This window comes from Rattus norvegicus, chromosome 4 (genome assembly GCF_036323735.1).
Source record: "Rattus norvegicus strain BN/NHsdMcwi chromosome 4, GRCr8, whole genome shotgun sequence".
Classification (NCBI taxonomy): domain Eukaryota; kingdom Metazoa; phylum Chordata; class Mammalia; order Rodentia; family Muridae; genus Rattus; species Rattus norvegicus.
The window spans coordinates 140981823-140998284 of record NC_086022.1 but is presented as its reverse complement, the minus strand read 5'-3'; the positions used below and the strand labels follow the sequence as shown (position 1 = coordinate 140998284).

At 38.0% G+C, this 16462-nt stretch overlaps 1 protein-coding gene across 13 annotated transcripts in view; it reads right to left on the bottom strand.

Moving 5' to 3' along the window:
* The window catches only part of Cntn4 (contactin 4), a 997076-nt gene that overhangs the window by 179487 nt on the left and 801127 nt on the right, over positions 1-16462 (bottom strand). For all 13 annotated transcript variants that reach the window (XM_063285413.1, XM_063285419.1, XM_063285414.1 and 10 more), the window contains 2 exons: positions 4591-4727; positions 2736-2865 (listed from right to left, as the gene is read on the bottom strand). In XM_063285413.1, the coding sequence (XP_063141483.1) occupies positions 2736-2865; positions 4591-4727 (267 nt within the window). The remainder of the gene's footprint in view (positions 1-2735; positions 2866-4590; positions 4728-16462) is intronic.

The following is a 16462-nucleotide window of genomic DNA, read 5'->3' as shown; positions in this document are numbered from 1 at the left end:
ATACAAGTAATAAGAAATACGCTACGGAAGCCCAAAGAGTCAGAGTATTATTATTATTTTTTTTTGTGAGGAACAAAGTCTCTTCTGTAGTAAAAATCTATCATAGTTTACTGCAGTTAAGCAATATCAATCTGTGTTGAATTTTCAAAGGGCAAATGTCTTATCCCTTGAGTAAGACTGGGGAACTACACAGTCAACACACAAATTCCCTTACATTAACTCAAAATATATAATGTGACAGGTTTGGAAAGAAAAATGGGCTCAAGAGGTTTGGGGCTTTCAAATCTGTCATTTCAGAGTTTCTGCAATTAGTCATTAATATGATTTCATCTTTATGTCTTGAGCTAAATTTTGTCTATATGTGCTTTAGTCACATGAATTGATTTTTCTGGAAAGTATTCAGAGTTCTATATTTACAGGAAATCATGTCAGGTTCTTTCTGACTTCAGGCCACTTTGCTCTGCCTGGTACACTCTTGGTCTTTCTGTCTGAATTTCCAATCCATCTTGTGCAAGGCTCAGCTGTCCAATCCAGTTCATCAGCCAAACTGTCCTTCAGCTGCTAGCAATCGGTTTTCAATGGTAGTTTGGCCTGTGACTTTACTGGGACACACTGTGGTCCTCATGGTAACTGCAGCTACAGTAAGGACAGATACCTATTTCTAGGGATCTTTCACCTTCACTCTCTAGGCTCTGACCTGAAGTTGTCCGCGCCTTCAGAAATCTTGATTTGAAGTCCTAACATCACATGTAATGGTATTATAAGGTAATGATTTAGGAAGACAGTTATGACAGGAAAATGACGCACTCATGATCTTTTCTGAGGCATGCTGTGCACAATCTGTGTGGCTCCCGGAAGTCATAGAAACTTAGGCCTTTGACAGGATTCTCACCAAATCTAAAGACTTTGGCAAGAGGAGCAGCTGTGGAGAACTTGTCTTCCATCCTTCCTTCTTTTGCATAAGTTAGAAGTTAGTCAATTTGAGATTGTGTACTTCCTATGCAAGATCTACATGCTAGGCATGGAGGAGAGCCTTGTAAGGGGAGAGTCAGGATTTAGAAACTAGAAAAGCTGTAAGGTATGTGAATTACTCGTCTGTGATTTTCTTCATATTCTGTCTATTATGGTTCAGTCAAGACCTATTGCTTAGACCTTCCAAATTAAGGGATGCTGATGAAAGAATTTAGTGTATTTTGGTGCATTTAGACCTATACTATTACCTTTCTATTAGTAATAGTTAAATTTAAGAACTTTTTATGGGATACATGCAAGTTGCTTTCCTTGATTTAAAAAAGAAAACCTACTATAGACTAGATTAACCATTTATTTACTGACTATAAATCTGTTTCCTAAAATGATATCTTGACTCTTTCATTTACTTATCATCCATATTCATTCAGTATTTATTGAGTACCTACCATGTACTTAATTATTCATTCAGCTCTGAGGATACAATTATGAACTTTGATGCCACGCGAAGATTAAAATGCAATGAGAAAGAAAAATATATGATCATATCACAGTCAAATATACTCCTGGCCTCTGTTATTAATGAGACTAAAGGTAAAGGACAGTTCAAAAATCAGTAATGGAAGAAATCCTGGCACAGGGCTTGTGACTTCCTGAGGAAGTCATCTTGATGCTTAGAGAACAGGACTGAAATCCCTGAAAGCAGGAACAGTGTGCTCCACTGACCTGAGAAAAAACTCTATCCATAGCATCAAATGCATAGCTGAAGAACACAGTTGGCATGTGGTAGGCACTGGATGAGTGTAAGAATAAATGTGGGTACTAAGGAATAAAGGAATAAAGGAGTTGAAAGACTGTCTCAGAAAATTGATTGGGGAATCAAGTAACTAAGAATTAAAGGCAAAACAAAGGAAGATAGGATGGTAGATATGTAAATAGGAGAAGTCAGTAATGAAGGGAAGACACAGCACATCAGCAGACCATCAGTGCACAGTCTGGAAAGTTCAAATATGGAAGAACAATAGTCAGTTTTCCAGTTATTCAAATAAGCCTTTCCAATCAATGTCAGCTCTATTCTCTCCAAGCTGAAGTTGTACCAAATCAGAATGATCACAGCAGATTTATTTCAGAAACTCTGTTCAATTGAAGGAGCTGAAGGGTATTGAAATCCTACAGGAAGAACAACAATATCAACTAATGGGATGCCTCAAGAACTCCCAGAGACTTAACCACTAACCAAAGGGTACACATGGAGGCACCCATGGCTCCAGCTGCATATGTAGCAGAGGATGGCCTTATCTGGAATCAATGGGAGGGGAAGCCCTTGGTCTTGTGGAGGCTGGATGTGCCAGCATAGGGGTATGCTAGGGCAGTGATGTGGGAGTGGGTGGGTAGGGAGCACCCTTATTTAGGCAGAGGAGGTGGGGTAGGACAGGTGGTTTGCGGAGGGGAAACTTGGAAGGGGGACAGCATTTCAAATTAAATAAATAAAATAACCAGTAAAAACGATGTGGTCTGTAGAGGCATTAAAAAACAAATGCCATAGGAGCCATGTTAGCTGCTGTAAGCATCAGGAAAGGTCCATTTTGAACGTGGCCTCTTCCTGTTCCTTGGAGGCTTATGAGTTGTTTCTAAACTGTCTTCAAACCTACAGATCTCATTATACATTCTCGAGGAGTGAACATTTGTGGTTCGCAAATTTGCTTACTACTTATATGACTTTTAAGAGATTTTCTTCTTTTCTTCTTTCCACTAGAAGGACTCACCTATTACACTAAGTTCAGCGCTGGCATAGATAACTCCATGTTTATTCTCTGCCACACACTGGTACATGCCGGCATCTGAGAGATTCACTATTGTTATGTTGAGTGTTCCTTGCTCGATCTGTATTCTCTCCTGTGAAGGAAAAGAGGAGTATTAAAAAATAGTGACCTTCCACCTCTGAGAACTTAAGGCAATTTTGTTACATGTTATGTCAAGAGGGCCTAATGGGAGGAAAATAGTAATCATGTAAGCAATTTACATTAACATGATCTGCTTATTTGTCAAATAAATCTGTGCCAGGTCAGATGGCAAATGGAACCAGCAGCATATCAGTTGGTAAATGGAATTTAAATTGTAGGATTCTTTTGCATCTGTGTTGATTTAATAGTGAAGTCATTCAGATGAATAGGCTCTGGAAATAAGTGAACTTCACCTTGAAAGTCAAAGAGCTGTTTTTACTCAATGGTTTTGTGCTAATTGGGGAAACAGATGGAAACAGAATCAAATTTATCATTTAGAATTTAGAGCTCTTAGATTCTCACCAGCTGTACCTTCATGGACTGATAGGATTATAATTCTATATGGGCATATACAATTTTCAGTATCTGCTGAGTTTACTAAAAAAAATGTATCTATAATTCTACCAGGCATGGTAGTGGCACATGATTTGAATCTTAGCACCAAGAAGGCAAAGGCAGACAGATCATTGTATAGATGGGATTGTCTATACAGTAGTGAGTTCTGTCTATACAGTGAGTTCTAGGCTAGCCAGAGATACCTAGTGAAACCATGTTTCAAAAATACATGAATATTCTGAAGCTTGGTTGCTGTCAATGGAGAAATTTACACTTATGATCTTGTAGTAGTCCAAATGAAGAAAGAAAGAAGGTATATATGACAAGAGTACACTCTCATGTATCAAGCTGAAGCCATGCAACTTGAGCATCAACTTGTACATCACAAAAGATTTTCTCTCTCTCTCTCTCTCTCTCTCTCTCTCTCTCCACACACACACACACACACACACACACACACACACACACACACACACACACTCCTCTCCAGTGAACACAATGCCTTAGAGTAAAAAACTCCTCTCTTCTGAAAGACAACTGTCCAGTTGAATGGGTACTTTATTAGAAGTCAAGTCATCCTTGTTCTCTCACATTTCATGAAAAGAGGGAAATGCCAAGTGCCTGAGAATTTGCACACTTGCAATTTGTTTGACTTTTGAAACAGAGGGAATGATGAACCGGAGGAGTCTTCCAGGGAGCTAAGATGGGCCATGAAATGGGGTGGTCCAAAGAAATTGTTCCTTTTTTCTACCAGTAACCTATGGCAGGTACTTTCTTTTTCCTAGGTATACTATGCAAGGAAGAAATCTGGGCATAAAAGATGGCTCTCAATGTAGGGACTGAGGAAAACGCCAAATTCAAGTAACATTTGATATTTTATAATAACACAAATAAAGAAAATTAAATTGGACATAATTGTTCCTCTGATTTAATTTTAAGAGTCACATTTAATTTGGATGGCAGCCATCCTTATATGAGATAAAGAATTTCCCTACTGAATCGGATTCTCAAATATCACTTTGTTCAAACTACAGATTCCAGGCATTCTGTGTGACTTTCTTACTGTAAAGCTACCAAAGTGTTAATTTGTTGGCTACAAAGGTCTGGTGGAGAAGTTTAGCAAGATTTATTTATAATTTCTATTTGTCAACTTTTTCTACTATTAGTGGCATTTAGTTGTTTCTTATTTTGGAGAAAACTCGAAATTATTCTGTTTCCATAGCAATGAGGCCACATTAAACATTACGTTACATTAAGACAGAATTACCATCAATTTACTTACCCGTGTTAACAGTGGGTCACCATTTTTAAGCCACCTATAGGTAGGCTTGGGCCTCCCATTTGCTTTACATTCCCAGAAGACACTCTCTTCCATGGCCACGTGGATATCATTTATTATTTGAACCCAGTTAGGTTGAGCTACAGACATTCGAAAACAAAACAAAACAAACAAATAAAACTGAGACATATAATCATTGTATAGCCAATTTCTTGTTATTCTAAGCAATTGAAAATTAAAATCAAATTACTTTTCTATGTGGCATACAATTAGAAAGGGTGAGAGGACATTTATGGGGACTGTATGACCGCCATGTTTCTAGTCCATATTGTGAATGTTTTTATTCAGTGAAGGCAGAATCTACAAAACTTTTGTTAACCATGATGTAAATTGTTCCTGTGCCTTAATATTATTGTTGTTTTGTTTTTAATATGAGAAAATTTCAAGGACCCCCTTTGAATCACCTCATGAATTTCTACCTATTCTTTTTTAAGATTCCTTTTCATTAAGAAACAACCAAGTGTCTGAGACTTTTCCAGTTGGTCATTGGTGAAAGTGCAGAGGGCACTCTCAGACACTAGTCCCCGAGTCTCATTTCTGCATTGATTAGAAAATGGTTAAGAGTTTAACATGCTTGGAAATAGAGACAGGAACAATATAGGGATGGAGCTGATGACCAGCACACCTTGGCCCTTGGAAGACATTGTGAAGCAAAGCAAACCAGTACTGAGAGCTACTTGTTTATTTTCGGAAAGATAATGTGAGGTAAATGTCTCTCACTGAAGCCTTCCTATACTGAGATTTCCTCTCATTAGAACAGCTTCTCTCATTCCTTACTAACATATTTCATTCCGATAGGTTACAGGGACAACTTTGTATCCCTTATTTGTCCATGTTAAACTATTGTTATCATTCACTATTTGCAGAACCAATATTGGAAGAATGATAGTCACCGCAGTATGATCCTTAAAGTCAATATTTTTAGTGAGTCTTGAGTTTACTGAGCTCTTTTAGAAAATCAAGTCTGCCCATAATCTCACATGGAACTCAAAGAAGCATTTAATTCTCGCATTTCATAATATTGAATATCATCACCAAACCCATATTACACCATGTTTATCCTGCTTCCTTTGAAGGCATGTTTTATTTTTCTATGATCTCAATAGATATTTAACCAATGTTCCACAAATATATTAATAAGTACCACTTCTTGCCCTACCATAGTTCATGCTCTTATCAACAATTGTATGCTTATTGGTAGAGGATCTTTGCTAAAACTCCTGTAAAAGATAACTACAGCGATTGATTGGGATAGTTATCTGTTCACACGTAGTTACCTGTAATACAGGGTAATAACTCCTGATGTTAACTTAGTAAGTAGAGTTGACACTAGTATTAATCAGGGATATTATTCAATACACTTAACATGTCTTTATCTGATTTGACCTCAGTCTATCCTTTTCGTGAAGCTTTAAGTCATGGATAATTTAATTCAAAGAGGAAGGCCAAGCTATGTATCTTGCCTTCTGGATAACAAACAAACAAAACAAAACAAAACAAAAAAAAAAAAAAAGAAAAACACTCGATAAGTCACTTAACCAACCAGCAGAGGTCTCTAAGTCCTTGATCAATGCTGTGTCCTTTTTTCCATCTACAAGCAATTCCATGTTTTTCAAAGAGCAAAACACAAGTTTGCAAATGCTCTCCTGATGGAGATGATGCATGGCTGCTTAAGAGGGGAGGCCAAAAGGGTCAACTTCAAAAAAACGTTACAACATCAACAAGCATTAGCTTGAATGAAGGGTTATAACCTGCATCATTGAAAGAGCTGCAAGTTGGCTGCTGTCCTCTATCATCCAGCTGCTAATGGGAAGGGAAGCTCAAGAGGTAATATCTTCCCAGAGCTCTACTGGGAGAAGCCAGCCAGCAACTCCTTTAGGACTAATGGCCTAGCCTGCCAGATACACATTCAACCTGCAGCATATTCACCCCCTGCGGAGTCCGGGGAAACAAAGCAAAGAAAAAAGCCACAGAAATCTGTGAAACAGTAACAGGAGGAAACTTTTGAAAAAGAGGGAAGGAATACAAAGCAAAACAAGGAAGGACAAATGTAACTTATGCAGCAATGTCAAGTTGAAGTTCAAACAGGAAACTTTACAAACACATGCAGAGACAGACTTTAATGCTGCCCACTTCTTGCAACACTTGGGATCATTCTTTCAAAACTATAGAATTCTGGAAGCCAAACTTTGGCACTTCACAAAGAAGGTGGGGTAGGAAAGGGAGGCTTTGAAAAAGTTTGAAATGACCTTGCAAATTTCAACCTAATTAGGTACTTCTGTGGGCTCATTCTTTCTCTGACAATGGGGTTGCGAGAGAGTCAAGGAGCTCAACAGAATAGATAATTGGTCCAGGCTGAGGTGAAACCCATAAGTAATTTGCCTAATACTGAACTAATTTGGTGTTTGACAACAGTCATCAGGTATGTTCCTTGCTTCTAAAGTGAAATCTCTTCACAGAAGCCAAATTAACATGATCTAAATACTTTTCTCTTGAAGTAAAAAAAATGCACAGGAACATAGGGAGGTGATGAATGGAGTGGCTAGAAGAGGGGAGAGAGATTAGCTGGTAAAGTGCTTGATATATAAGCATGAAGACCTGAGTTCAATGTTTCACCCTCGCTGGTCATGGTGAGACATAGTTGCAATCCCAGCACAGGAAGTCAAAGACAGGTATATTCTGGGGTTCACTGGATAGTCAGCTTGACAGCTAAACTGAACTGATGAGGTCCTGTCTTAAAATTCAAGGTGTGTGGCATCCCAAGGAATGACACTTTGGGCGTACCTCTGATTTCCACAGGCATGCACACGTGCGCATATGTAAGTACACACACACACACACACACACATGCACAAACACCAGATGACCCTTTCGTATAAGGCCAAAGAATGAGACAGTTTTTATTTTAATGTTTCAATTGCAGATCTACAGGTCAAAAACACATATAGTCATTCCCACTTATTTATGTTGGATGAATCACATATAATATCATTGGGTGATTCTTCCTTTGTAGGAAAAAGCACCTGTTTGGTAGAGATGGTTTTTAATGTGTTCATATGCTCACAGATGCCCACATGAATTGTTATTTTCCAACAATTCCTAAGTATTCTTTTTGGAGCTCACGCACAAAACAGAATTAAAAAAATATCAAAAAAGAAATCACGGTTTTGATCTTTTGCATTCCTCCCCATTTGAAGCAAAGAATCAGTCCTAAATCTTGTCTCAAGCCACAAGTCCCAAATATAAGATTAAACAGCTGTGCAGGGATTTGACCCTGTCACACTGTTCAACTTTTGACAGATGAACAATCTTTTCATTTCAATCTTTTGTTCAATAACTGCCAGAAATGACCTAAATCAGGGTTTGTATATTCCAGCCACTGGAATCATACAAGCCTCTTATTCAATAATAATTCCTATTTCAAACAAATATAATTTGAACTCAAGGGTCAAACAATTCACAGAGGTATTTGCCTCTCTTCATTTTCCCCAAACCAGAAATTTCTCACAGAAACAAGGGCAAGCTTTGGCCTTAGACCTTGGGGTTTTAAATATCTATGAGAAAGGGCATGGTAGGCAAAATCCTTTAAGTAACTTTTGCAAAGTCAACTTACATTGTGCTGCAAGATACTGTCCTTTTTCTACCTTTGTTCACCTGAGACGTGCTCCCATCTAGTACTCACACTACAATGACTGGTATTCTCTCCTAGTGTTTCAAAAAGACTTCTACAAGGACCAAGGATTCTTAGAAGATATTGAACTTAAGAAGAACAGAGTTGCTTTGTTTTAAACATTAAATATTTGTCCCACTTCATGTAAAATATGACTTAATGGCTGACAACATCCATCTTGAGAAGCACTGCTCTGATAGGAGGATCTGTAGCTGTAAGAAGAGCTTTAGGGTATAGAGGTTGGAAACCTCTGTTTTCTTCCTGAACTGAGAGAAAGTTGAACTTGATATTATAACACTCCCTTGGATTTTCCTATGTGAATCTTAATCACACTGTTTTCTAAGTAATTTTTTTTATTTTCAATTTTGTGTTTCTGTGTGTATGAGGGTTGCATGAGCATGTGAGTTTATGTGACTATAGAGGCCAGATGAATTTGATCCCATTGGACTATAACTACAGGTATTCATGTGCCTTTACATGTGGGTGCTGGGAACTGAATTTGAGTCCTCTGCAAGAGCAGTACATGCTCTTAACTGCTAAGCCAGCTCCTTAACCCCTCCATATTGCTTTCTTTTTTAAACCAATGGATTCATGCCTCTTGTGCTTTACTGCTAATTTTTGTTTATGGTCTTCTCATGTCTTTATAGGACCCAGTTGATTTTCTTTGGTAAGGAACCAACACTTTCACAGGTAACAATGACAAATAGACATAAAAAGTCACCATGTTGAGAGTTTGGAGAGAAGGCTCAGTAGTTAAGAGCAGTAGTCACTCTTACAGAAGACCAGGTTTTGGTTCTCAGCATGCCCATCATCTTTAACTGCACTTCAAAGGGATTCGATGCTCCTTTCTGACCTCCACAGGCACCAGATGCCCACATGATACACACACATGCTGGCAAAATACCCATATGCATAAAACATAATAAAGAAATCAGTAGAAAATGTGAAGACACCCTAGAAGGCAAGTCATAGTAGGCATATTTCTGTTAACATAGAAAACAAATATGATTGCAGAAAGCCATGTGTGTATGAGATATTGGATGAGGTCTGTAATGTGCTTCACCCACTGTCAATGTGACATTCATTAAGAGACTATCACCATTATTTCATATCTTTGGGCTAATGTTTAAACTCATCTGCCATCTGCTCTCACCCAATTTCTTCCAGCCAGAGAGTCCACAGCTCTTGTCAATAGGTTTTCTTCATCCTTAGCTATAATAATAAGCTACAATATAAGTTCCTGCCTTCATATCTTTACTTATACCGTCTTATCTTCAGGAATAGTCTCTTTCCCTTCATTGCCTAACAAACACGTGGCTCTATAGTTTATCTCCTCTGGACTCTCTCTGTCCTGACAAAAAAGGGGCTCCTCATCTGCAGCCTACTTGGCACACACAGCTTAACTATTGTGTGCTATCCACTGTCTTAGTTTTCCTTTATAATTTTAAGTTTTATTCATTCTTTGAAAATTTCAAACATGCATACGATGTACCAGGATAATGTTTGACCTTAACTTTTCTCCTCCAGCTTCTCCAAGACTCCCATATCTTTTCTTCTTTTCTTTTTCTTTTTTAAGATTATTTATTATATATAAGTACACTGTAGCTGTCTTCAGATACACCAGAAGAGGACACCGGATCTCCTTACAGATGGTTGTGAGCCACCATGTGGTTGCTGGGATTTGAACTCATGACCTCTGGAAGAGCAGTCGGGTGCCCTTAACCACTGAGCCATCTCTCCAGCCCCAAGACTCCCATATCTTACCAGAGACTTTATATTTTCACTTGAAACTATTTACTTTTTGTTGATTTCTTGATGGATGGATGAATTGATTTTACTCACTGAGTCAAATAAGAACTGCTCATGTGTACATGGGTGTAGAGTTATCCATTGGGAAATAGTGACAGTATCCAGGGCCACACAACAATTTCTATAAAAGGACATATTTTATCTTTTCTTTCCAGGGATACTATAGGCAATTCATGAATTTACAAGTGAATTATTGAGATATAAAAATTTAATCACAGTATTTTCCATATTTAAAATGCTTTAGAACTGATATACTGAGGCCAATTCCACCCCTAAAATTAACCTATGACTGTATCCTAACAGGAATTACTTTGTCTGAACATGAGCTCTAACTGTGTTGAATTCATTCCCTTTTCTTGTCCACCATAAATTCCAGATCCATTCAACAATATATAGTACTTACATGTGGCTCTCACCAAAACCATTTGAAGTATATCACTTCTAAGGTAAACATCAACATTCAAGTTAAATGGAATCACACCATCTTATCAGGAGGCCCAGGGATCTTTTGACCCAGACTGAGAGTGTAGTGATTAAGACTCATATATGGACCTGCTCTGCTCTGTTTTTTAGTCAAAGGACCTAAAATTATGACTGTTCTATCAATGACATTGGGAGTATTCATCTGGATCTATAAGGCTTAGAAGGTGAGCCATGGACCACTATAGGCCATGCAGAGAATCCATGAATTACCCATATTCAAACCACATTTCTGTATGAGGTCAGACTTCCTTGATATTTTTTTAAAAACACATAAAAATGCATATGAGAATCCAGTTTTCTGCTGTTAAAATAGATACTAAAGAGATATGAAAAACTATAAATAATACCAAACATTTCCATACCTGTTTGGTTTGGGAAAATAGAATCACTTTTCTTAAAATATGATGATTATGAACATACACACTGTTTTTTGACATTTAAAACAAATTGCATTCTAAATCAAATCTGTTTTAATGTACAACATAGATAGAAACATCATAAATATATATTTGAGGCTTTTAGTGTTTCTTTTACTCTGAAAAGGACACTCAAAACTAGAAGTGTCAGATACTCCATTCAAGCAAACCTTGGCACAGTAAATTTAATGAATGAAACGTATACTTAGTATGTTTTGTCTCCGTTTTCAACAAACAGAGGCTAGAACTATGTTCCAGTATATTGTCCTTTCCTTTGTGGTTTGCCATTTCATATGGGGTGAGGAACTTCTACTCCCATTTCTATATTATTTCCCACAGTTGATGCACACTCCTTGTTAAACCGTAACAACTCAATTCATTGGTGCCATTAGATGCAAGAAAAGAAACAAAAATCAAAGATGTATCTTATGTGACACCCAGAGGGTGACTAAGTGCACCCAGTGTGAGTTTTCCCTAGCACAATTAAGCAGTTATTGCTGTACTGTGAAATCACCTTAACTGCTCTGTTCATCTTCGGGTCACTCTGTCCTTTAAGCTGCTTTGCAGTGTTGAATATTGTCTAGCTGTCACATATACATAGTCCATTCATGAGGAATTAGGAAGTTGTGCACAAAATGCTTCTGTAATCACTTATTGATGACCTCACACACACACATATTTACACATCCTCTGCAGTACCATCAAGCCTACATCTTTTTCTTTATAGACACAGGATTGCAGTGTACAAGGTCTAGACATAGCTTACCAAACACTTAGGAAGCAAAAAGGGAAAGAAAAAGAGTCAATTGTTTATCCAGAAATGTTCACGCATGGCATCCAGGGTGACTGATTGATGATTTCCTGATATGTTTTATCAAAGTGTTGAACTGGGAGACACAAAAGCATCTATCTCATGACAAGGAGTAGTTCCAAGAATAGTCAAATCCCACATAGTACATGGTTTTGCTATTTTATTTGTAAAATCAAAGGAACGTGTCTAATAGTTTCTTCCAACAAAGAGTTAGCAAATTCCTTGAAGTAGAAACTTGTTTATTGGGATACAAACTTCTCAGTTTCTTAGCAATGAATATGGCAATGACTGCTCTAGGAGAAAGTCTGGAAAAGGCACTGACTATCTGACTCCTAGTTCTCAGTTCACTAGTCAAGATGAGGACTGTAATTCTGTCTGTATGTTTGTACAGAAAAGGAAATGGCTCCTGAGGTGATCAGGTGTAATAATGAATGAGTTCCGAGAGAATGATGTGTACTACACTTTCCTTTCCTCACATCTAAGAAATCACTAGACACAGATCTCTGATTCTACTTGGAGGATATGGACTGACTGGTGCTTTCTGGAACAGTGCAGTAGAAGCTTCCCAGAGCAAAAGGAACAATTTTCTGCAAGTAATCTAATCTTGGTCTTCACTACAACATTGGAAACAATCTCTCACAGAGCAGCAATCCTTACCATGTGGTCCCCACAGAGGCATCAGCAGTAGAAATTACACCTGGGAAATTAACTAAAACACAATCTCATATCTACCAAGTCAAAACTACCACGTACATGGTCCAATATTCTGTATTTTCTTAAGATTTCCTACTAACCCTGACGAACACAGAAGCTGCGGACTCTCTAGTTCAGTGTTTGGGATCTGGTTTTACTTCGCAATATGGAAACATTAACCACACACTCTAATATCTTTGGAAGTGAGTTTCTCTCTAAACCAGATAGTGGGAGGAATAGAATGAGAAAGCCCTACTGGCTCTGACTCCAAAATACATCTGTCTTTACTTTTTTCAAAGTCCCAGTCATGAACATGGCTGACATAGACAGGACAAATGACTGTCCTTTCCACTCCTGTGATTTAAACTTCTACTCATCACAAAGCAACCAGCATTTTAGACGCATGAATCAGATGCAGCCGTTTCATCATTCAACATCCTCCCATGGATCGTGAAGGAAACCTAAACTCTACCTGGCTTATACGGTACCACCGAGGTCTCGCCGATGTTTCAGATGTATGTTCTTGTCCTTTGTCCTTATGGTTTAGAAACATGAACTTCCTCCCTGCATCTCAAGCTTGTCACACAGTTGCTAGGGCTTCTGACCCTCCCTGTTTTCTGCCTGGTATGGACTTTCCTATAAAGGCTATGTATTTTTACTTTGGAATTTCTGCTCAGAGGTCAGTCTTGCCAACCAAGCCTTCCCCTACGCCTTGACCTTAGGAGTCCTTCTTTGTAGCTGGTTTCTTCATCTCAAAGGGCTGTCATTATTTTCTCCTGTATTCTTACTAAAATCTGAAATGTTGAGTTCATTTGTTGAGTACTTTGTCTCTTAACAATCTGATAAGATGTCAAGTCCTAAAGGTTAAAGACTTTTCTAGCACCTTTCTATACAGCAGTGGACCCCCACATAATGGGGCCACATCAAGATAGTTTTCAACAAATGCAAATCATATTAAAGTCATATTGGAAGAGTTCTGGCCCAGGAAACAGATTATACCATTGTACATCTAAAGACAGATTTATATTTTAAGATACTTTTTTTTCTTATAAAAAAAGATTGAAAGAACAGATAAAAATTATCTGCCCTGGCAAAATATAGGTCTGAGCAAAATAAACAAGTAAAATGAAGTAACATTAAATGTCATATGTCTGAAAGTTCTCTCAGGCTTTCACCTATGGTGAGACAAATTGGCATACATTAACCTATGTGGGCATAGCTACAGTACTGGCAGCGACCAAGTGCCTCTACCAAATTCACATGGGGGAGGGGAGTGCAATGTGAGTCTATGCAGTAAGCATTTGGAATAAGGTTAAATGCTTTTTTAGTGAAACAAGGAAATAAAAATACATTTTACCAGAAATGTTACTGCAGAGCTCCTAAATGGGTCAACAGTGTGGCGCAACAAAATAATGCTTTTCCTCACTTTTCTTTTTGATTATTTGTTTTTAATTAGTATACAAGGTGCTAACTATCACCATGCCATTCAAACAAAGTGTGGATTCTCCCTCATCCCCTCATTCCTAGTTCCCTCTTTTTAATCTTCCAATTTATTTCATGGCCATGTGTGAACAATATCTACTTACATACATATATACGTATTTAGATCATAAAGCAGCATCTACATATGACAGAGAATGTGTACATTTTGTCTTCTTTTTTGGTCACCTTGTTTAATTTTATACTTTCTTCATCCATCCATTTTCTGGTAAGTTTCTTTTCTTATTACAATTAAGTAGATAGATTTTTAAGCACAATCTGTGACTCCTAACCCCTGAGCAAGCTGACCTTAACGTTGTAGTTGTAAGGAACTGTCCTGCCAACAAAGACAGAACGTACCTAGATAAGTGACCAGGGCTACATTCTCCCTCTGTGGGACTCTGCCCAGTGATTTCAATTATAATTATTCCTTTAGCTTGGAGATTAAGGCAGCTGGATATTAGGAACATAGCACTGGGAACATACCAAACCCCCCCTTTAAAAAAATAGGCAAGAAAAAAAATGATAGCCAAGCATTCTGTATAATTAAGTCCCCTCCTGAGACAGTGAAAACAGTATCAATGATATGCTAGTCGAGGAAGAACAAAGAATAAATGGATGGAAAAGCCAATTGCTGCCTGAGTCAGCTGATCTGACATCAAGGGTGACTGACATAGAGGTGACACTTCATATCTTCAGAAATCAGGTGAATTATTCTGCTCCCTTGTCAGGTCAGGCATTGCTGTGGACAGCACAATTTAAAAGGCAAAGGTTGTTAGCACCCACTAGCCCCTGATTTTTAACTCTAGGGCAGGAAGCACCTACTTTACACAAGGTTGAGGGCCAGTGAGAAGGTTCATTCTCCATCAGAGTGACTCTGCATTGCTATATTGCCTCCAATCCCTAGGAAGATCAATGATAAAACATGGCTACAGAAAACACCTACTTCACATAGTAAGGCAAGCATTTCACCCTAGAAGAAAATCATGCAAGTGAAAATAACTTTTTTTCAGTTCATCCAGTGATTTAAATCACATTTAGAAACCAATGAATCTAAAAGTCTATTCAATTAAGAAAAAAAAATGTCCATTTTGTCTACGTAAGTTCAAGTGGTTGCTACCTGACATAAAGGAAATACTTATCTCGTAGGTGAGAAAATAAATCCTAAACAGTTAAAAAAATTACCTGGCAATGGTTTCTCCCTGAATAAACCTGTAACTTTGGCTTTTGTGAGTTTCCAGGTAACTGTGGTATGTTATACATTTTGATGTATCAAAGAAAAGTACTGACTCTCATAATTTAAGAAAGAAAAGGACCGAATATCAAATCTCTCATTTGGTATAGGCATAAAGACAAATAAATAAGAAGAGTGAGGTTTCCTCTTCTTCCCCCATCTACTGTTGTCCTGCTCCTTATATGAAGAATTTTCTAGAATCCTACCATACCAGCTGCTCATAGTATAAATCTAAAATGGTGAGAGTTGGGGAGAAGGCCCATGGCGGATACTGGATATGCTTCTTGCTTTCCAATCTGTTTCTAATATACTTTATTTCATTACTGAGTGTAGTTTTCAGCTTGTCTTAAAAATAAAGGACTTTGGAAGAAGAGCACATTGAAATGTGTGCAACTGGATGGGTGTGGTGGCACATGCCTTTAATCCTGGCATTTAGGAGGCAAAGACAGGTGGATAGTTGTGAGTTCAAAGTCAGGCTGATCTACATTGTGAGTTCCAGAACAGCCAGAGTTACAAAAGAGAGACCTTTGCTCTCTGTCTCAAAACAAACAAACAAACAAACAAACAAACAAACAAGGAAGCTTGGCATTTCTCATATTTATTTTATAATGTATTTCCAATGAGATCCTTTTCGGGACTTCAGTAGCCCTGAAGCTTTTCAGGATATACTCAGTAAGTACCATGTGACACAGATTTTATATTTACATTTGGGTCAATACAGATGATTTGATCAGAGCAGGAACAGCTTCCTTCACATAAAAAGAAATCTATGTGATGATATATTTATGCTCTACTCTGAGGTCCACACTGAGAACTAAATTTGGATAGAGTGAATTTTGAAATGATCATGATATGACATTAAACTGCTACCAAGAAGGAATGTTTAAGGATTAGAATGAGCCTTAAATTCAAATGGAACATAGAACTTCAATTAATGTGCGTGTGCCCATGCACGTGCATGCACGCACACACACACACACACACACACACACACATACACACACACACACATACATACACACACACATACACACACACAAATAACAAACTTACTTCCAGTGTCAGGCTTACAGCTCAATGCGAAGAGGAAAACAGGAAAACGGTCTCCTTTGGGAGTGTGTTCACACTATCGTCTGTGTCTAAAACACATCAGCTTAATTCCTTCCTCTCTGCTCCTTCAACATCCTTACCCTCTCCTTTCCTTTCCACACCCAGAGTCA